The sequence below is a fragment of the Schistocerca nitens genome, chromosome 4 (assembly GCF_023898315.1).
Source record: "Schistocerca nitens isolate TAMUIC-IGC-003100 chromosome 4, iqSchNite1.1, whole genome shotgun sequence".
Taxonomy (NCBI): Eukaryota; Metazoa; Arthropoda; class Insecta; order Orthoptera; family Acrididae; genus Schistocerca; species Schistocerca nitens.
In genome coordinates this window covers 753090872-753112460 of record NC_064617.1, presented here as the reverse complement: position 1 = coordinate 753112460, position 21589 = coordinate 753090872, and the positions used below count along the sequence as shown (strand labels likewise).

General features: G+C 39.2%; 1 protein-coding gene across 4 annotated transcripts in view; it reads right to left on the bottom strand.

Annotated features, from left to right (window-relative positions):
• LOC126253029 (uncharacterized) overlaps window positions 1–21589 on the bottom strand; it is a 344974-nt gene that overhangs the window by 186254 nt on the left and 137131 nt on the right. For all 4 annotated transcript variants that reach the window (XM_049954093.1, XM_049954094.1, XM_049954095.1 and 1 more), the window contains one exon: window positions 12690–13198. In XM_049954093.1, coding sequence (XP_049810050.1) covers window positions 12690–13198 — 509 coding nt within the window. The remainder of the gene's footprint in view (window positions 1–12689; window positions 13199–21589) is intronic.

Here is a 21589-nt window from a genome sequence, read left to right as displayed (position 1 = left end):
AAGTTTAGGTTGCTCATCCAAAATAGGAGCAATTTTAGACATGGCTTCTACACATATTTGGAATCGGCAACACTCTCCTGCTGCCTCTTTCCAACACCCTACCCAAGCCATTCTGAATGTGAAATGCCAAGCATTTATTGTGCAAACTAAGGTACACACGTCATACAACAAGTGCGCTTTTTCCTTCATCACTGCACTCATGTTGGATAAAAACCGCCAAATATTTATGTCTCAGCCCTTCACATAAAATTTTAACACTGCAGCGAGTATACAGATACAGCAGCGTCCTATGCACTCTATGAGCCCAGCGTGACCTGGTTTGCCGGGAGGAGTAAGTCATCTAAGGAAGAACTCGAATAACTAATTCACGATATCCAGACACTGTTGGCTTCAGTACAACAATATCATAACTATGAACTTCTATCCCAGTATATGAAGTGCGTACTGGATCTGAAGACGGTGTAATGAAATGCCAAAACTGTCAGTCAAAATAAAATAAAATAACTTCTAAAAATACATATGGCTATTTGGCGATCTTCCTTGATAAAATTTTTGGATAAGCCTATGGCAGCAGTACACGTCACAGCACTACTGTAATCCATTACTTGACTAAAAGTAACATCAAGAACACAGGAATGTGCAGATATTTAAAATGCACACTTGATTTTTAGTGGGTTAAAGACTAGTGATCTTCTATATATAGAGGGAAACATTCCACGTGGGAAAAATATATCTAAAAACAAAGAGGGAATGTAAATAAAACTTAATGGGGTCATTGTGGGGATGTTGTGAGGGAATGTAAATAAAACTTAATGGGGTCGTTGTGGGGACGTATATGTGCGGATGGATATGTGTGTGTGTGTGTGCGCGCGAGTGTATACCTGTCCTTTTTTCCCCCTAAGGTAAGTCTTTCCGCTCCCGGGATTGGAATGACTCCTTACCCTCTCCCTTAAAACCCACATCCTTTCGTCTTTCCCTCTCCTTCCCTCTTGCCTGACGAAGCAACCGTTGGTTGCGAAAGCTTGAATTTTGTGTGTGTGTTTATATTTGTTTGTGTGTCTATCGACCTGCCAGCGACTGATATCTCTGCCCAAACTTTTTGCCTTTACAAATGTCTGCTTGTGTCTGTGTATGTGCGGATGGATGTGTGTGTGTGTGTGTGTGTGTGTACCTGTCCCTTTTCCCCCCAAAGGTAAGTCTTTCTGCTCCCAGGATTGGAATGACTCCTTACCCTCTCCCTTAAAATCCACATCCTTTCGTCTTTCCCTCTCCTTCCCTCTTTCCTGACGAAGCAACCGTTGGTTGCGAAAGCTTGAATTTTGTGTATGTTTGTGTTTGTTTGTGTGTCTATCGACCTGCCAGCACTTTCGTATGGTAAGTCACATCATCTTTGTTTTTAGATATATTTTTTCCGCGTGGAATGTTTCCCTCTATTTTGTGTGTGTGTGTGTGTGTGTGTGTGTGTAGGGGGGGGGGGGGGGGGGGTTGCAAGCCTCAATTCCACTCAATGACTTGGAAACTAAGAGTACTGTAGGAAAAAACATTAGCATCAATTATGTCTCAAAAACACAGAAGGCAGGTGGCAAGGCAGTGGGAAGCCACTAAAGGAGCTGGATGCCTAAAATGCTGTAAGGAGTAACTGATTACATCAACACAGGGTGCAAAGCAGATGGAAGCCCTACAGGGCTCTTACTACAGTGATTGTCTTTCCCTCCACATTCATGATAAACACTAACATAAAGCTGAAAGGATCTTCAAACTGAGGTAAAATTCACTTTCTCTAATGAATCTTAGAATTCATCCAATAGTCACTTCACCATGTCAGTACTTCATCAATATACGGGCCAACGTGAGCAGGGGGTACACCCAAACTTAGGCAGATCCTCTTGCCATGAGAGAAAATCATTACCGAGCCTTGTAGGTATGATCCACAGTCTGCATAAAGTGGCAAAATTCTTTCCTCAAAGTTCAGTAGTGGTTTCCTTCAGCCTTCTCATTTTATTGGGGGTAGTAAAAGTTTAGCAATCAAATTCCCTTCCTGTTAGGATTAGATGCTTTTCTTGGCTTCTTAGGTCAATACCAGGTATTCTAATGCCTAATAATTCTCTCACAGTTGCTTCCTTAGCAAGCTGGGCTGTGAGCTGCTTTCAGGCAAAAGAATGTGCCTTGGTAAGCACATTAAAGTGATGGTAGCACCAACATGGCAGAGATCAACAGTAGAACCTGAACATTAACAGACAATGAATACCATGCACAGTGCTGGCTAACAGATTGAAGACAGCTCTATGAGTCACAGCCCAACAGGGACGTTTTACTGTTTTTGGTTACAATATGTTTTAGGGCTTTGGTAACAATTGCCAGCACCGCAGTGAATGCACTTGGCATTACTACAGTACACAAACACACACTGAACTGTACAATAGTTCTATAGCCATCAGTGTAGATGGTTTCTGAATTAATATACCCATGAAGGATTAAAGGAAACAGTTACCTATAGACGTTAAGGTATGTATTCCCTTTAGGTCCACAGAGCAGGTCAAGGTGTATGTTTGAGTTAGCAATGGACTACGGAGTAGTCCGAGAGAGGATCTGTGCATACAGTTGATTGGAGGCACCTAAAGACAATTTCTCAACACTTCCAGCTGTTCTGCTACATCCCAAACATTTCACATAAAGTCTAGACTTCTGACTGCCATAGTCAGACAGCACGGATCACCAGAAGTCTACCCAATCATTATCACATAATTAAGTAGGAGTTTCTGATGCTTAACTTGCAATAGCAGTAGCATGCTTCTGCCAGAAGGCCTTCAATGGGACCTGTGCAAAAGGCTCATTGCCAGCCTCATACCACTACCTTGGACAAAATCTAGTCTATTACCAATGGTGCTGCACATCCGTATGTTATACATCCTTAACCTAACTGGGATAACATAAAGGATTTCTAGGATTTTCACAGAACTGTAACTGTACAGTCACCTTACTACAAGGTGCCATTAAGAAATATTAGAGCAATTTTAGAGCGTTTAACTTTTGTATACAATAATTTTATTTGGCACCCATGTGATAACCATTTTAGTTTCTAATCAAAAAAGCCTCAGAAGTGAAACTGCCCCACCACTTCTTACACCTGATTATTTATGATATGTTTAGAATGTGGATACCTAAACCAGAGACTACAGAGCCACATGTACCTCTACATCTACATCCACATCTACATCTACACAGACACTCCGGAAGCCCCGTATGGTGTGTGGCAGAGGGTACCCCATACCACTACTAGTCATTTCCATTCCAGTTCCACTTACAAACTACCATCTATATGCCTCGGTATGAGACCTATTTCTCGTATCTTATCTTCGTGGTCCTTACACGCAACATATGTTGCCGACAGTAGAATAGTTCAGCAGTCAGCTTCACATGCCAATTCTCTAAATTTTCTCACTAGTGTTTCTGAGAAAGAATGTCGTATTGCCTTCAGGATTCCCATTTGAGTTCCCGAATATCTCCGTAACACTTACGTGTTGCTTGAACCTATCGGTAACAAATCTAACAGCCTCTCCTCTGAACTGCTTCAGTGTCTTGCTTCCATCCGACATGTTACAGATCCCAAATACTCTAGCAGTACTAAAGAATAGGTCACACCTGTGTCCGATATGCAGTCTCCTTTACAGGTGAATCACTCTTTCCTCAACTTCTCCCAATAAACTGAGTCAACCTTTCGCCTTCTCTACCACAATTCTTGCATGCTCGTTCCATTTTGTATCGCTTTGCAATGTTATGCCCAGATATTTAAATGACTTGACTGTGGCAAGCAGGACACTAGTAATATCGTATCTGAACATTTCAGATTTGTTCTTCCTATTCATCTGCATTTTCTACATTTTGAGCTGACTATCATTCATTACACCAACCAGAAATTTTGTCTAAGTCATGTAGTATCTTCCTACAGTCACTCAACTTTTGAGGACAACATACTGCATTCTATTACTTAGAGCCACTCACATATCTGTGATCTTATTCCATGTGCTCATACCTATGGCAACAGCCTGCAATGCTGCAACGTATCAAATCTAGAAATATGGAATCTGCCTGTTGCCCTCCATACACAGTTTGCAGTATGTCATGTGACAAAAGGCAAGCTGAGTTTTGCACAAGCAATGCTTTCCAAATCCAAGCTGATACTTGGACATTAGCTTCTCAGTCTCAAGAAATTTTAATATACTCAAACCGAGAATATGTTCATGGATTCTGCAGCAAACTGAAGTTGGGGATATTAGCTTGTAATTTTTCGCGTTTGTTCTTTTACCCTTCTTATATACTAGAATTACCTATGTTTTTCTTCAGTCACTTGGGACTTTGTGCTGGGCAAGGGATTCATGATAAATGCAGGCTAGGTAAAGGGCCAATGCCATAGAATACTCTTTGTAAAACCAACTGGGATTCCATACAGACCTGGTGATTTATTTACTTTCAAACCTTCCAGCTGTTTTTCTATGCCAGGGATGATAATTACTTTGTCATCTTATGGGAGTCAGTGATGCTCAAATGACTGTATGTTTACATGACTCCCCTGTGTGAACAATTTCTTGAAAGTGAAATTTAAAACTTCAGCTTTTGTTTTGCTATCTTCAACTGCCATACCGGACTGAATGAAAGCCTTACATAGGACCATAATTTTCTCAGGTCCTCTGCCAGATCTTTTTGCTAAGGTGTGACTATGGTAGTTGTGTGTTTCATGCATAGATCTTTTCACAAACGCATGAATCTCTACTAAGCTTCGCTTGCCAACATTTGGGCATTATCTTTTGAAAAGAGAGTGCGACAGCCTCTGTTTCCTCAGCATCTTCCAATTTCGTTATTAAACCATGGTGGTTCCTTCCCATCCTTTATCCACTTACTAGGCAGTTAATTCTCCAAACTACGATTTACAATCTGCTTAAACTTTGCCCATAATTCCTCTACATCTACCTTACTGGAACTATGTGATGTCAATTCACTCTCTAACTGGGATGCTAACAACTACTTCTCTGCTCTGTCTAGCAAAAATTCTCTCCTAGCCTGATTCATTAACTTTCATAATCATAGTTGCTATTATGATATCAAGTTCGCTAATTCCTGCTTCTATACTGACATTGTCGATAAGATCCGTCCTATTTATAGCTACAAGATCTAAGATATTTCCAATACGTGTGGGCTGCCGAGTTAGCTACTCAAGATAGATTTCAGAAAACATGTTCAAAAGTATTTTGCATGACCGCCTGTCTGTACGCCCACAATGAATTCACAGTGATCCCAATTAATACTCGGTAGGTTAAAGCCACCTCCAACTAGTCTTGCATGAAGTCAGTATTTACGCACTAGTGACTGAAGATTTTCTTTGAATGACTCTAGAACTGTCACATCAGAATCAGGTGGCTGGTAAAAACATCCAACAATTAACTTGGTTTCACCTACACCTGTTATATGCAACCAGATAACTTCACTGTCACACTCAACTTTGAGCTCAATAAAGACAACATTTTTGTCAACTGCATTGAACACTCCCCCACCTATGGCTTCTAATCTGTCTTTGCGATATTTGTTCCATATCTTGCTAAATATCTCAGAGCTTTCCACCTCGGGTTTCAGACAGCTCTCAATCCATGAAGAATTTGAGCGTGAGAATTTTCCCAGAGGGCAGTAAATTCGGGAACTGTATTGAACACTTCGACAGTATGCTGATATTGTGACAGTTGAAGTGTCTTTATTCAGAAGGCTGTGTATTGACTGCAAGTAGCCATAGACCACCTCAAAGTACTGTCTAGCCTAAAAAACCTTCACGCTGAGTAGCTTCTTCCTTTGTGTAGTGCACCCCTGACCTATCAAGGGTGTCCTACAAATCCCCACACGATAACGGAGAATGGCTTCAGAGCCCACACATCATGCATTGTTTGTGCTGATGTGAGGCACAACTTGCAGATGACTGCACCCTGCACGCTCAAAGGCCACAGACAAGGCTGTCCAACATCTCGGATGAGGTCTCCTGGCAGACGTATCAAGTGCACATTGGCTTTCTTTCCGCCCTGATTGCCGTCTACCTAAGGGGCTCCATAACACACCTAGCATTGGCACTCCTGATAACTAGTAAACCATTCCCCTCATTTGCCTGCTTGGACCCTGCTGAAGGAGTGGAGAAGCAGCCATCCGTCCACTCACAGGTTGAATGGGTGAGGTCACCCAATGGGTCTCCACATTGGTAGTGGGGGTATTTTATAGAACTGGATGCCACTGTTCAGCATCCACTCTTGAGCCTTTCGAACACCTCCCTAGATCTGACATTTTGTTATACCAGTAATGTGGAGCTGCAGTGTAAAGAGAAGTCATCAACACTCAGCAATGGACAAACCGCACAGCTCACCACATACATGATGCCACTGACAGCAATTACAAAATATTAAATAATGGACAGGTGCATGGATGCATTTTAATTGGATAAATAAAGAGTATAAGATAGCTAAAAACTGCATTGATACTGGAATAAATATTACCTGAATTTGTAAATTTAGCAGTTCACCATTCTTTCAAACAGTTTGCACAATCCATTCCAGAGAGATATCCTGGTGTTGCTGTTCAAAAAATGAGGAACCTTTGCTGACCTCAAGGCTGAAATAATGCAACTCTTTGGCCATTTGGAGGAAAATGCCCCTTCTCACCATACCCAATTAAAAGACTTCGAGAATGTGCAGTTAATTCCCATGGCTGAGATGCTTCCATTTCTGTGGACGTGTTACAAAATAATGTAGTGTACACTGCGGCTTCCATTGACTGTGTAATACCACAACCCCTTTTGCGATCCTGTATCCTATTCCAGTCTCATCTCCACTCTCCCAAAGAGGGCATATATGTAATATTAGTAATTTACACCAATTTAAACTGTTGCTTTGACTTTGTCTACATTGTGTCGCATCAATATACAGAATGAAGGAAACATGATCCTGTTTATCTGGATTCAAATACACCGAAGATTCTTCGTGTAGCAACTTCGTAATTTACACTAATTTAAACTATTGTTTTGACATTGTTTATGTTGGGCCTCACCAGTATATAGGGTGAAGAAAAGATGTCGGATTAAAAACCAATGTACCATCATAATTTACACACAATACAAACTACAGGCACATTATAGGAATAAAATTGGTATTATAATTATGGAGTAATTAACGATTAAAGTTCCGATATTTCAAGTCACCGAGGAACAGCTGTTTTTATGTATTTTATGTCAGAAATTTTTCACTCTCCTAACAGAAATATGACACGATGATTTTTCAGACAGAATCAAACATGTTCATGTTTTAATTTGTGTCAGTTAATAGAACTTTAATTACAACTATAGGCAAATGTAAAATTTTACTTGTACAAAATTTAATTAATTGAATCTAGGACTTTCATTCAATAAAACTAATTGCTCTGTTCACCTGAAAATGATAGGATTATTTTACTTTAAGTTAGCAAAATAATATATGCAAATTAACAAAATATATTGTTGCAAACTTAAAACATGTAATTTATAGTCTTAATAGAAACAGATGCTTTCCTGTCTTTGTACGAAATTATTCACTGTTATTCCATGTAATCTTCACTGCAATTTGGGAAGATGTATGTAAAAACTTTAACTATTAAATATGAAAAATTCAATATGTAACAATAACAGTAATTGTTTAACATCATATAAATAGAGATGATTTTTATGCTGCCAGAGGTCAGCCCTACAACAGTCTTAAGTCTGTCTTGGACTGAATTTTTGTATTAACAGCATGTAGTCAGACTTCATACGTTTGCCGCCAAACATCTAGCGTGCGAAATAAAATTCTTTGTGAACAAGAAGTACTGAAACTTATTTATACCACGTGGTGATGCAGTAACATCAAGATGAACCTGTGGCAACATCAAGAAGCAGCACCCCGGATTACACAAGATATGTCTGAATTTTTTGGTGTTGGATATCCATAATAAGACGTGGCATATTGAACATTGTTTTTATTGTGTTAAGCAACAATACACAACCCAAGCTTCATCATAACAGCATTTTCGCCAAATTATATTACAACTGAATCAAACACGTAGTAAGACAAGAGCCCCAGGACTTTTCTAAAAAATTCTTCTACTGCTAGTAGAGAATCAGTGGAAACGGTTGTGTCTGCTAGGATAAAATTTAATAAACGGAGTTGATGGACGTGTATTTATACACTGAAGTTTTAACTCTATGAGAATCAGTTGTACTTACATGTCTCATATTTGAGAAAATCGCTTGTACTTCTGAGATAGCCTGACAACTGGTGGTGGCCGTACATATTGGATGCCGATTCCCAATCTGGCTTACTCTAGTTTGCACAGGTGCCATATGTCACTGGTTTTGAGGACTCCATGAACTTCACATTAGTCCTTGTCGTATGTCATAATTAAGCACAGTCTATGAATCAGATGGAACCATCGAATAATTTTGTGGAATACCTATTCACGAATTAATCTTCAAAAAGGTAACAACTTGCTCAGTAAGACAAAATCTTAATATGCTCTAGTGTAAAAATGCTGATGTACACAGCTGAAACAATTCACACAGCATAAGATTTATTATGTTAAAATAAAATTACTTTGGACACTATGTTGACATCATCTTTACTATTTGGTGCCAAAAACTGACCAATCAGCTTTTCTGAGAGACAGTCACTAATGCGGAGATAATCGTGACTGTGTGAAATAAGCAAGTGACAGTTGAGATAAAAGTTGTGAGCTCTAGGGTAGAGTATCTGCAGGAGCTGTGCTGAAATGAATTTTAACTCCAGTATTTGGTGGGCAATGATGAAGTTATGCAATTAATTTTTCTACAGTTTGGCCTCTTTAGACTTATTTGTATTATCCCATGGAAGTTGTGGGGGTGGGGATTGCCTCACTAGGCCTGTTATATCTTGGGATGTAAGCTATGTGTAGAAAGGATTCCACTAGAGCAAGTATACGAAAGAGAGAGAGCAGATGTCTTCTCCCTCAGCTGGGCAGTCTATCTGTGGAGAGAATTGGTGTTTTGTCAAAGTTGTAGCTGGTTGAGGTACAATTACCACTTCCACAAAGCTTTCCTGGGTGAAGTCTTGCATATTTATTTCTAATATCTTGACATAGCAGGCATTTGAGAATTTTATATTCTTGCGTTTTTCTTTTTTGAATGCAGGGCAGGTCTGCACGCAAGGTGAGTATCGTCTCAGGCCATTCACATGCATTACTTTGTGCATTGCTCTTCTGCAGTTCCATCAGACAGAATCATGGTGCTGCAGGATGACACACATCAAATGTAGCGTTGCTGTGCATTTGCTTTAAGTAAACAATGTCCTAGCTCCAAAAAAGGTCCTCTTCAGGGCCGACACATAAAAGACTTTCCATAGGTGAACTAACAGCTGTTGACGAGTTTGTTCCCGGTACGTCTTATCATGAAACTACAATGGATGTGTCGGGACCTTGACGCATTTGCGCCAAGGCCATCGAGCATGTGAGCATGCGGGCTGCTTTGGATAGATCACGATCTCTGGCAGGCAAAGCATTCGCGGTCAGGCATTGTCCAGAACATCTGGTAACAGGCTGATCCTGCGGCCAATCGGAGCATGTGGCACCAAGTTTCCATAGTTTAAAAACAGTGCGTTGTTGACATACACAACATTAGTACTTGTTTCCTGCTGGTGTCAGCTATCTTTTTTGAAGTGTTTGTTTTTTGTGTATAACCAAAGCTACTTCTGTACTTCATAATTTTTGTCTCCTTTGTCACATTTGACAGGTTCAGTGTGTAGTCCAGTTCCCTGCAGCACTTATTATTAGAGCTTAGTAGTTATTGTAATATAGTGGCTGCTTTTCTGTCCCACATAAGCTGAGGGCAATCATCAAATGAAGTATTTTGTATGCAAATGTAGCTTATTTGACTATAAGAATGCATTTTAGTGAAGGTAAGAACATATACCCCATTGAAGGTTTCAAACAACTCTGATCCAGTTCTAATGAAGATTATTTCTTTTAACACTCTTTTTGCATCATCCTTCATTGAATACTGAGGGGCAGGGCAAAGGATACTTCATCTCCTCAAATAATTGTGTACATGGGAGAAACTGCCCTTAATGTAAGTTCCTTAGTAGGAAGTCCAATGCAGATTACAAATATTTTCTTTCCAGTTGTTATGCTTGAAACTAGACATCAATTTAATCAGTAATAATTGCAAAAGTAGAAGCGATGAGAACTATGCCCTTAATATTGATTTCAACAGTTCATCAGGTCTCAGTGAAGATGTGGCACACAGTACCTGGCCTTGCCTTCAATATTGACAGTTCAGGGGGTGGTCAAAGGGTACATTGTCTGTCTACTGCAAAGAAATCTTGAATCAAGACTGAATTACTGTGATTTCTAATGGTTCCACATATTTATCAACTGAATGACTGACTATATCGCTAGCATTTGAGCATATTTTCGTAACTCACCACAGGGAAAGGATTTCAAAGTGCAAAAAGGTGATGGAAGTGCTCATACAGTCTCAATTTGATAAAACTGACAGAAGCAGTCATTCGTTGTAAGTGACGACCAGGACTTCCATTTTACTTAGACGTCCAAACCGGTTGACTAAATGGGTGAGTATTCAGAAGAATACAGCAGAAAGAAAGTAGCTCTGCATTGTGCCTCATTTAGCATCCACAGTCAGACATCTTACCTTAATATTGCTTAAACCAAAGCTTTTCTCTTTTTTTTCATAGCATATCAGATGTGAAATATTAAGGGCTTGTCACATCTAAAAACTGTGCACTGACTTAGAGTGCCAATGTGTTAACTATTTTTGCTGGAACCAGTAGGGACCTATGGCTAATGGAGTAGATACCAGTACCTTTATTCATGCCTTCAAGAAAAATATTGTACCAAAAATAGTTCAAGGTTATTATATATTGGCAGCTTGTTAAATCCTTTGTTCCTCAGTCTGTGAGGTGTTTCAAATGCATAAAAATCTGAAGCGACACAAGCTTGGTAACGTCGAACCGTGTTTTGCCGAACTCTTTCAAAGATTCCTGGCATTGTCCTGGGGTGAAATAGAACCTTGAAGAATCCCCACAGGAAAAAGTCCAGTGGCATGAGGTCTGGTGATCGCAGGGGCCATGTCCTACGAGCATCTCTGCCAATTACCTGGCCATCGAAGAGTTCATTTAAATATCCGTGCACAGCACGACTGTTGTGTGCAGGCGCCCCATCATGCTGCAACCACATGCGTAGCCGTATGTCCAGGGGAACATCTTCCAGCAGGCCATGTACAGTTTCTTGCAAAAAGTGAAGCTAATTGGCCCCGGTAAGTCAAGGAAGTAGACAGATCAGCCCAATCAGATGATCACTCACAACGCCTGCCCAAATGTTGAACGAAAATCGTTCCTAGTGTCCGTGGATGCACATGACATGAGGATTTTCCCTTGCCCGCACATGACATGAGGATTTTCCCTTGCCCGCACATGACATGAGGATTCTCCCTTGCCCAGTAATGAACGTTTCGAGTGTTGTAAAGGCCATCCCGATGGAAGGTGCACTCGTTGGTATACAACACAATGGCGGGGATCTCGTGCAACACGTCGCAGAAACCACCAGCAAAACTCCAGCCTGTGATCATAGTCCACCACAGGATTTAGGTCTTGGACAGGGTGGAAACTAGATGGATGCTGGCCATCATCACTCAAAACCTTCCAGACTAACCAATGAGTGAACCCCATGTCATGTCCAACTGCCGAATACTTGTCGTAGGTGCTTCCTTGAAGCGCTCAAGAACAGTCTTTTCAAATGCAGCATCCCATCGTGTTCGAGGTCTTCCAGCATCACCATGATATCCCGCTGATCAGCCTGTTTCACCAAGTTGCTGGTAAATTGCTGTAAATGTTTGCAGGTGTGGGTGGTGTCGTGCAGGGTACCATTTCTCATACATCTATCTAGCTTCATGCGCATTAGCATCAGCTAATCCTTAAACAAAAACCATATCTCATTGTTCATTAAATGAATACTGTGCCGCCATGCTTACTGCATGACTAAATTGTAGGTGACACGTGTGCGCTCTGAAGCGAAGATTACGTGTGAATGCCTCTGACGTGAGGTGGAGACAAACAGCAAGACCTATTCGACACTTGCATGTATCTTGTGGGGCAGTGACGGTGCGAGGGATGTTTGTATGTGTGAACCGACAACCACAGCGCTGCCCATCAACCGACGAATGCCAGCTAATCATAGCACGTGGTGCCAAGTTTCCTACTTACTAGACAACGGATTTATTTTGCCTGAGTCACGGCCACGGCAAAGAAGTCAAAACAAGATCTGCGGGATCATTATATGGATAATCTTCTGGGAGAGTATGCCAAACAGTAAGAATAGCTGCATACCTACTTTTACATGACACTTTGTAAGCCATGAAATAAACGCCGAAGGAAACAAAGGTATTTTTATTGAACTACTAAATGACATATGTTAAACTCAAGATATCCCAGAGACGAGAAGACTAACCTGAAATGTGCATGCAGTATCATTTTCAAAACCACAAGAACATTTTAAGAAGATTACATGCTAAAAAATCAAATTTTTCAGATGTAATATCAATATTAATGATGCTCATGTCCTCCTCCTCCACCACCACCATTGCCTCCGCCGCCAATAAAACTTACCACCAATGCTTGAGGTGTATTATTTCTTCTCACGACAACCGATTGCTCCTTATTTCCATACTGATTATCATTGATTTTTGCATCTTGGCAATTCGTCCCCAAGTTGACAATGCCATTATCTTCATCGCTCGAGTCTTCACTATCATTAACAATATCGAAACTTCTTTTAGTTGCCAGAAAATGCTTCTTTGTAGTTGTAGCAGTGTTGCTACATTCTGGTTCATTTCTTTTAGCGATTGCACAGTTAGTTCTTTCTTCTTCTAAACATGGTCGGTTTCCTGTATTTTTAGTATCACATTTTTCAACTACAGCATTAGTAGAACCAAGTCCAAGAACTCTTTCTGTGAACTTATTGTTGGCAAGCAATGAATTTCTCTTTTGAGTTTTGTTTGTGAATTCCTCACAACTACTTTCTTGTGATGATTGTCCAGGGGGCTTTTGGATGGAAGAACAGTTGTCTAAAATAGCTGCATTGTCATTTCCCTTCCACTGAAAATCTCGTGGTTCTCCTGATTAACAGACAGAAAAAAATAAATAAATAAAATTAAAATTGAAGTGATTACACTGAAGTGGCCAACTTAAAACACAAACGTAAAACAGTCAAAAAGAAATGAAATCATTAATTCTTGGAATTTTCATATCATCTACAATCTGATCTAAATATTTATGTACAAGAATTAAATGATAAACAAGCAAATCTGTGAAACTAAAAGTAATAACTGGTAATTAAGTCAGTTAAACGAGTTTAAAATGAACTAACACAAAATCTGGCAGCAAAAGAAATCAAGCTTTTTTTAGAGTCTACATAAAGATAACCACTAGCCATATAGGTAAGGCACTGAATAGACAACATGCACATAGAACAAGACTGGAAACGATGTTGCGTTTTCGGACAATGTTCTCCGTAGCTTTTAACGTTTTCCTCCAAAGCTGATGAAAAACACAGACCCATGGACTCAAACATGCACAGCTACGTTGACCCAATTAATTACATTGCCCTAGGGCAGCAGCCCAACTGGCGTGAGGAGTTTTGTTGGATGGAGAGGGTGAGGAGTTTTGTTGGATGAAGAGGGTGAGGAGAGCAGTGAGGGTAAAAGGGGGTGAGTGGAAAAGGTAACAATGGAAAGAAATAGGTATGCAGAAACAGAAGACACACCCATGAGCAGTCAGGGGAAGTTGCATGTGATGTACGATTTAGTGGACGAGTGTTTGGGTTGGTTGGTTGTTTTCGGGAAGGAGACCAGACAGCGAGGTCATCGGTCTCATCGGATTAGGGAAGGACGGGGAAGGAAGTCGGCCGTGCCCTTTCAAAGGAACCATCCCGGCATTCGCCTGGAGCGATTTAGGGAAATCACGGAAAACCTAAATCAGGATGGCCGGATGCGGGATTGAACCGTCGCCCTCCCGAATGCGAGTCCAGTGTGCTAACCACTGCGCCACCTCGCTCGGTTGAGTGTTTGGGGGGTGGGGGTGTACAGTAGATTAACAGAGTGAAATAGGAGGCACTAGGGTGATGGTGCAGGTGGATGTGCAACTGGGGCTACCAAGGACTGAGATGAGGAGGACTGTAATGGCAACTGCCAGCTACATATACTAGGAAAAATGGCAAAGGGGTGACGTGGGGGGGATCCAGATGCCACAGGTTGTGCAATGACCAAGAAGACAAGCCTGTTGCGCTCAGCAGCGTGTTCCACCACTGGATAGTCAATTTTGCTCTTTGTTGTAGTTTTAGATTGGTTATTATTAAAGCGTTAAGATTAAATAAAAATTTGAACTGAAGTCACAGCTGAGTTGGTATACAATATGACTGCTTTCATACAAGACCCTGTCTCTGATAGGGTAGGATATGACTGTTGGGGTGGGATAATCTACAACGAAACTCTGTGAACCACTGTGAAGAGCACTGTACCATATATATTCGAGCTTTTTTCTGTTCCATTCCCACATGGAGCACAGGAAGAATGATTGTTCCAAAGTCTCTGAGTGTTCTGTAATGAATTTAATCTTGTCATCACAACCCCTATGGGAGCAATCTGTTGAAAGCAGTTCTTGAAACATTGTTAGAAGACTTTCTCAGGACTCTTAACGAGTCTGCCAGTTCAGTTCTTTCAAAATACATGACCCTCTTCCATGGATCAAACAATCCTGTGACCATTCACACAACAAACTGGGGACCATTCACACAAGCCTGCGACATTCCCACTGCCCTTCTCAATAACCCCAGCTAGTCCTAATTGGTAAGTGGCCCACACAAATAATATTCTAAGATGGGTCACATGAGTGATTTGTAATCAATTTCTTTTGTAAACTAATTGCATTTCCCTAATATTCTACCATGAAGCTGAAGTTTGCTACCTGCTTTATCTATGACTGATCTTAAATATAAAAAAGAAATTCAAACAGGAGTGAAACAGTGTGATGGTCAAAATTTAGTACGTAAAACCTGTAAAATTACCTTACTGAGTGATAGCCAAGGTCGTAATGTTTCAAGTTACCTTAATGAAAATGTAAATCTCGAGTGTCTGGGGTATGTGTATCCTTCAGCAGAAGTCAAGGATGTCTTGCAAAACACTAACAAAAAGGCTTCTGAAGCTGATGTTGTCGTAATTATGACTGGAACAAATGACGTAGCGAAAAACAACAGCGTGAACTTAATAAAACATTTAAGAAGCACTTTACCAAGTATCACATCGAAAAAAGTGTTTGTTGTCAATGTTCCATTTAGATATGATCTTGCAAAACGATCCTGCGTAAATAGCGAGTTATTGGAAGTAAACAAATGGCTATATCACCTGTGTTCGAAATTCAAAAATACCTCAATCATTAAAGCTAGCGAGTTTGACAGGGAGTGCTATAAACAACAAGGATTCCACCTCAACAACCAAGGAAGAAGATTAATCTCGAAACTGATTACCAAAACTGTGAGTAAAGAAATGGCCACCTTTACAGTAATACTGCTGGACCAGGGAAACCTGTAAAGCCTGCTGGTCTGTCTGGCAAAATATTGACAGATATGTTCCAGCAGGATCAAAATAATCTTCAAACCTTTCACTCTGAGCCCAGAACACTAGATGTATCCCAACCTTGTCAAAATGGGGCCTGGCTACCAGCAGTAGACTTACAAACAACTCAAGATATCAGCTGTATAGAAGTGCCCTTAAGAAGACAATCTGAACCCTCTTCTTTACTGCCCAGGGTTAACAAAAATAGTCTTCTGTTCTTACATATTAATATACAGTCTTTAAGAAAGAAGTTGGGAGAATTGCAGTACAGGTTAGAAACTTCTAACTGTGGTACAGTTAGTGTAAATGAGCACTGGCTATATTCATCATAAATTGACCTCAATATTCCATTTGGTTACTCCTTAGCTAGTAGTTACTGCAGATCAACAATTGGACATGGGGGTGTTGCAATATATATTAAGAATGGACTAAATCTACAATACTTTACTATTGATGTCACACACCTGTGTATAGACACCACCTTTGAGGCTGCAGTTGTACATATACCTGAACATAATATTATTGTTGCATCTGTATATCGCACACCATCTTCTAGTGAATATGAATTTATAGTACATTTAAAAAAAACTGTTAGTCTTACTAACTAAGCATAAATATAAATACCAAAGAATCTTAATTTTTGGTGATATTAATATGGATATCAGGGTACAGAGTCATATCACATTGGAATTCTTGGATAGCCTAAGAGCTTTTGATTGCTATTGTCTAAATGATAAGCCTACAAGATATAATGCATGCTTAGACAATATAATAAGTAATATCCATGAAAATAATGTTGAAATTGGCGTAGTCAAGTTAGGCCTAGCTGACCATGATGGCCTATGGATTACAGTTCCAGTCAGCATTCCAGATGAACAACACAAAACTGTTAGACCTATGAATGAATGCAACATAAGAGAGTTTAGAACTAGATTAAGGTCAGTTAACTGGAATGACATCTTATACAAAGATATGTGTGTGAATAACACAAGCAAATTATTTATAGAGGAAATTGCAAGAATATTTTATGAGTGTTGTCCCAGATTAGTAAACAGAATAATAACCAAGCTCATAAACCACAGAGACTAAATAATTGGTTTACACCAAACCTCAACAGCATCAGGATTATGCTTCTTAAGTTTAAGGACAGATCTCATAACAGCAACGAGTACAAAGAGATGTACATTAGAATAAGAAAAATTTATAGGTCTGAAATAAGCTTGGCAAAACGTAGGGCAAATGATAACTATATTCTTAAATCCAGAAACAGCTGTAAAGCTGCCTGGGAAGTAATTAAAAGTGAAATAAATAGATCAACAACTCAACTAGCTATACCCATAGCCCCAGATATCTTAAACTCACACTTTGTTAACTTCAGTTTACAATAAGATTTGTCTGCCCCCAATGCCACGCTTGATGCTAAAATTCTTTTAGGTTCAAATACGAATGTAGTTCATAAATTCTGCTGGGCAACAGTAACTGAAAATGATGTTAGCAAAGCAATAGTCAAACTAAGTAGTTCCAGGGCAGAAGACTTCTATGGTCTGTCAAACTTTGTCATAAAGAAGATATCAAGTGATATTCTGTCCCCTCTAACCACTCTCATTAACCATATATTACAGCAAGGGATCTTCCCTGACTGTTTGAAAATAGCAGTAACTATTCCCATATTTAGGAAAGGAGATAAATCAAATCCAAGTAACTATCACCCTATCTCATTAATCCCAATAATATCTAAAATATTCAAAGACTGTGTTCACCAACATATCAATCACTATTTTGAGAGGAATAACTTTTTAAGTAACTCACAGTATGGATTTAGGTCTAAACTATCCACAGTTAAAGCGGTTGAAAATATTGTTAGTGATATATATGATTGCTTTGAAAATAAATTAATCTCTTGTGCTACTCTCCTAGACCTGAGTAAAGCATTTGACACTGTATCTCATAGTACTTTGATCATGAAATTAAGACACTACGGCATGGAAGAGGACACCCTGAAATTATGAGAATCCTACTTAAGCAACAGAGAACAATTTGTTAGTGTAAATGGGCAGCTGTCAAACCCACAAACAATCAAAAGAAGGGCGCCACAGGGTTTCATACTTGGGCCCTTCCTGTTTGTAGTGTATGTTAATGATATGCCACAGTATTTACCCTGTAAAACAGTCCTCTATGCGGGCGATACAACTTTTATCGATTCAGGACAGACTCTTGAGTCTGTACAAGAAAAAAATAATATAATATTTGAAAAATTGGTTCACTGGTTTAGTGCAAACTCCCTATACATTAATAAAACAAAAACTGAGGAAATATTCTTTAATTGGAAGGTATCAAACAAAGAAAATAAGTCTGTTAAACTGTTAGGAATGATGATTGACCAGAAACTTAGCTAGGATAAACATATCACATATGTGTGTTCTAAACTTGCACGTGCTATGTTCCTACTTTATAAGCTTAGGAATGTCAGCCAAAACTTACTGCTGCATTCATATTTTGCTTATATCCACCCCCATCTTTCATATGGTATTCTGCTCTGGGGAAATTTTCCCAATTCAGTATCAATTTTCAGATGGCAAAAAAAAGCTCTTCTATGTATAGTGGGTTTATCTCCTAGGGATACACGCAGGGAACATTTCAAAAAACTTAACATCATGACAGGTCCTTGTTTGTACATCTATTATTGCTTATTACACGTAAAAGAAAACATAGCTCAATATCCCCTTAGGTCATCTGTCCACACCCATAATACAAGACAAAACCACACAATTGATCTGCCATACTCTAGATTGTCCTAGATACATAATAGTTATAAATATGTAGGCCTTGAACTGTTTAATATGCTACCTAAAATTGTACAAACAGTACCTAAAAATAAATTTAAGACAACATTGGGTCAATGGCTCAAAGGTAAAGCATTTTACTCAGTTGATGAATATAAAGATTGTAATAAGGCAGATTTGCTGTTTTAACAAAGAGAAAGGTACCTCTGCCTGTAGTAGGACCTAAATTTGGAAAAACAATATCTGACATATAGGCATAATAAACCTATTTCGAGTACTCTATATTTGTATCAATATCTTAGGATAATGACATAGTGTTATCAACATGTATATGATAATGACATAATGTCATCAACAGGAATACTCCCCGCTTAATATAAATTTGTACAATGTTTTCTTTTTTATTGTAAAATTAACAATATATAAAATTCCAAATGTGTGCTATTGTACTACACTAACATTCATATGATTTATATACACATTGTTATGAGAATATAACCATCTTTATACTGTAATTTAACTTATTGACAAACCCCATTGTATAAGAAAATACTGAACGGCTAATAAAGATTCTTATTCTTATCATGTTTTTATCCCTTTCATGTCCCATCAAGTATTACGTTCAGGCATTTGTGTGAGTTAACCAAATTCAACTACGATTCACTGATATTATGTTCATCGGATACTATGATGCCTTTTTTTATTTATTTTGTGAAGTGCACAATTTTACGTTTCTGAACATTGGAAGAAAGTTGTCAACCACTGCACCACTCTGAAATCTTATCATGGCCTGACTGAATATTTTTGCAGTTTCCTTCAAACTGTATTTCATTGTAGATAACTGCATCATCGAAAAAGTCAGGGGTTGCTATTAATATTGTCTGCAAGGTCATAAATATGCAACATGAGCAGCAAGGGACTCAACACACTTCCCTAGAGTACACCCAAAGTTACTTAAGTTCTATATTTGTCAATGGTTTTCTATCCAAGATAACAAGCTGCATCCTCCCTAATAAGAAATCCTGAATCCCGTCACAAATTTTGCCTGATACACCACACGATAGTACTTTTGCTGACAAACATAGGTGTCGTATTGAGTCAAATCCCTTTTGAAAATCAAGAAATATTGTACCTTCCTGACTGACTTGATCCATGGCTTTCAGAACGTCATGTGAGCAAAGCTCGTGTTGATTTTCACATGATTCTGTTTTTGAAAGTCATGCTGATTAGCATGGAGAAGGTTGTTCTGTTTGATACCTCTTATACTTGAGTTCAGGATATGTCCTAAGATTCTGCTACAAATCAATGTCAAGGATACTGGACAATAATTTTGTGAATAACTTCTGCTACCCTTCTTATATACAAGCGTAAACCTATGTTTTTTTCCAGCTACGGGGTATAGTTTTTTGTCTGAGAGATCTACTACAGATTGTGGTTAAAAGAGGCGCTAACTCGGCTGAAAATTGGGCAGAATCTGAAAGGTACTCCAGCAAGCTGGAGTTTTGGTCAAATTTAATGATTTCAGCTGTTTCTCAATGTCACTGAAACTAATATCTATTTCACTCATCTCTTCAGTGGTATAAAGATGTATCTATGACGATACTAACGTGTTTGCTTTTGTAAAGGAACATTTGAAAACAGAGTTAAGAATTTTTTCTTATGCATTACAACTCTCAAATTCAGTTCTTGTCTAGTTTGTGAGTAACTAGATGCTAACTTTTGTGCTACTAAAAGCCCTTACCTATGAGTATTGCTCACTTAACTGCCAAACGCCTTTAATTTAGCATCTCTATCTGCAGCCCTATGCTTTGTTTTATATATATGATCCAATAGCCTGTTTCTTTACACAACCAACAACAACCGACAAAGACCGATTCAACAAGAAAGAGATAAACAATGGAGGCTTGTAGCAACCACAACACCAAACACCAACAGTAAATCTACTTGGAACCAGAGCCAGATAAATGTCAACAACGAGCAATGACCAGAACGCAGTACCGCCGAGATAGAGACGCAATCCAGAGTGAGTACCAGACTGACTGGACTAGGGCAGAGAGGGTCCCTATATACGAAACCGGAGGGAGCAGCTATTGGCCGTGGTCTGCACGTGGCGTAGCGGCAGCGCCCTCGCTGCACGAGAGTCGTTGCGCGGAATAGCCGCCGCGGACACGGAGCCCTCTATGCGCTGACCACGTCAATTTGTTCTGGCGCGTGTTCGACTTCTGCGGCGGGAGGTACTAGAGTCTGACAGGATTTCTGGGTCCCATTTTAAAAGAAGAGCATAAAATATTCTCTTTTATTAATAGCATAAACAGGACTGCTCCTCCCTATTTATTCTTACTTTGGTACACTGTTAACATATCGTAGAACTTTTACGGTTGTATTACTGTGGCTCTAGACCAGCTTGAATCTCAGCACTGGTAGTCCTTATGCTATTTGATTGCATGTAGTTGGATGGATGTCATTCTGTGCTTAATTTTGAATGTTAACTGTGATAATCTGGTTTTCATATTTTTTCCCCAGTTTCATGATAAGTCTGTTTACACTATAACTTTGTACAAGTACAAAATATTGAAGAATTTTTTTCATATAAAATATTCTTTACTTGTAATTTACTTCAGATCTATAGCTTCATATTTCTGTATGAAAGCAAATGGCAAGAAAATTGGAAGATAAAGTGATAATGGAGTTACTCTAAAAGTTTTCCCAATCTGATATTGATACAGTAATTAAGGAAAGTAGTGATTCTGAAATAAAACACATTCCTGGATAATTTGAACTCACCAATTTACCAGCCAAACAAAAAATGACACCACATCATATGTCATCATCAACAGACTATTTCCACTTATTCTCCAAAGGCTGAAGACATTCAGTCTGAGGGTGGCAGAGATAACAACAAATCTCTCCCAACTATTTTTAGAATAAAAGAAGAAAGGAGGGTTTTCATTTTCAAATGTAATTTGAACTCAACATCTTGGGAGCTCATGGCCAGATTTTATTGCTAATCATGGAAAATGTGAAAACTATGCTATTTACAACATAGAATCAAGAAGTCATTTAAAGTGATCCCAATGTACTGGTTTCCCCCCCCCTCCCCCCTCCCCATCCCTCC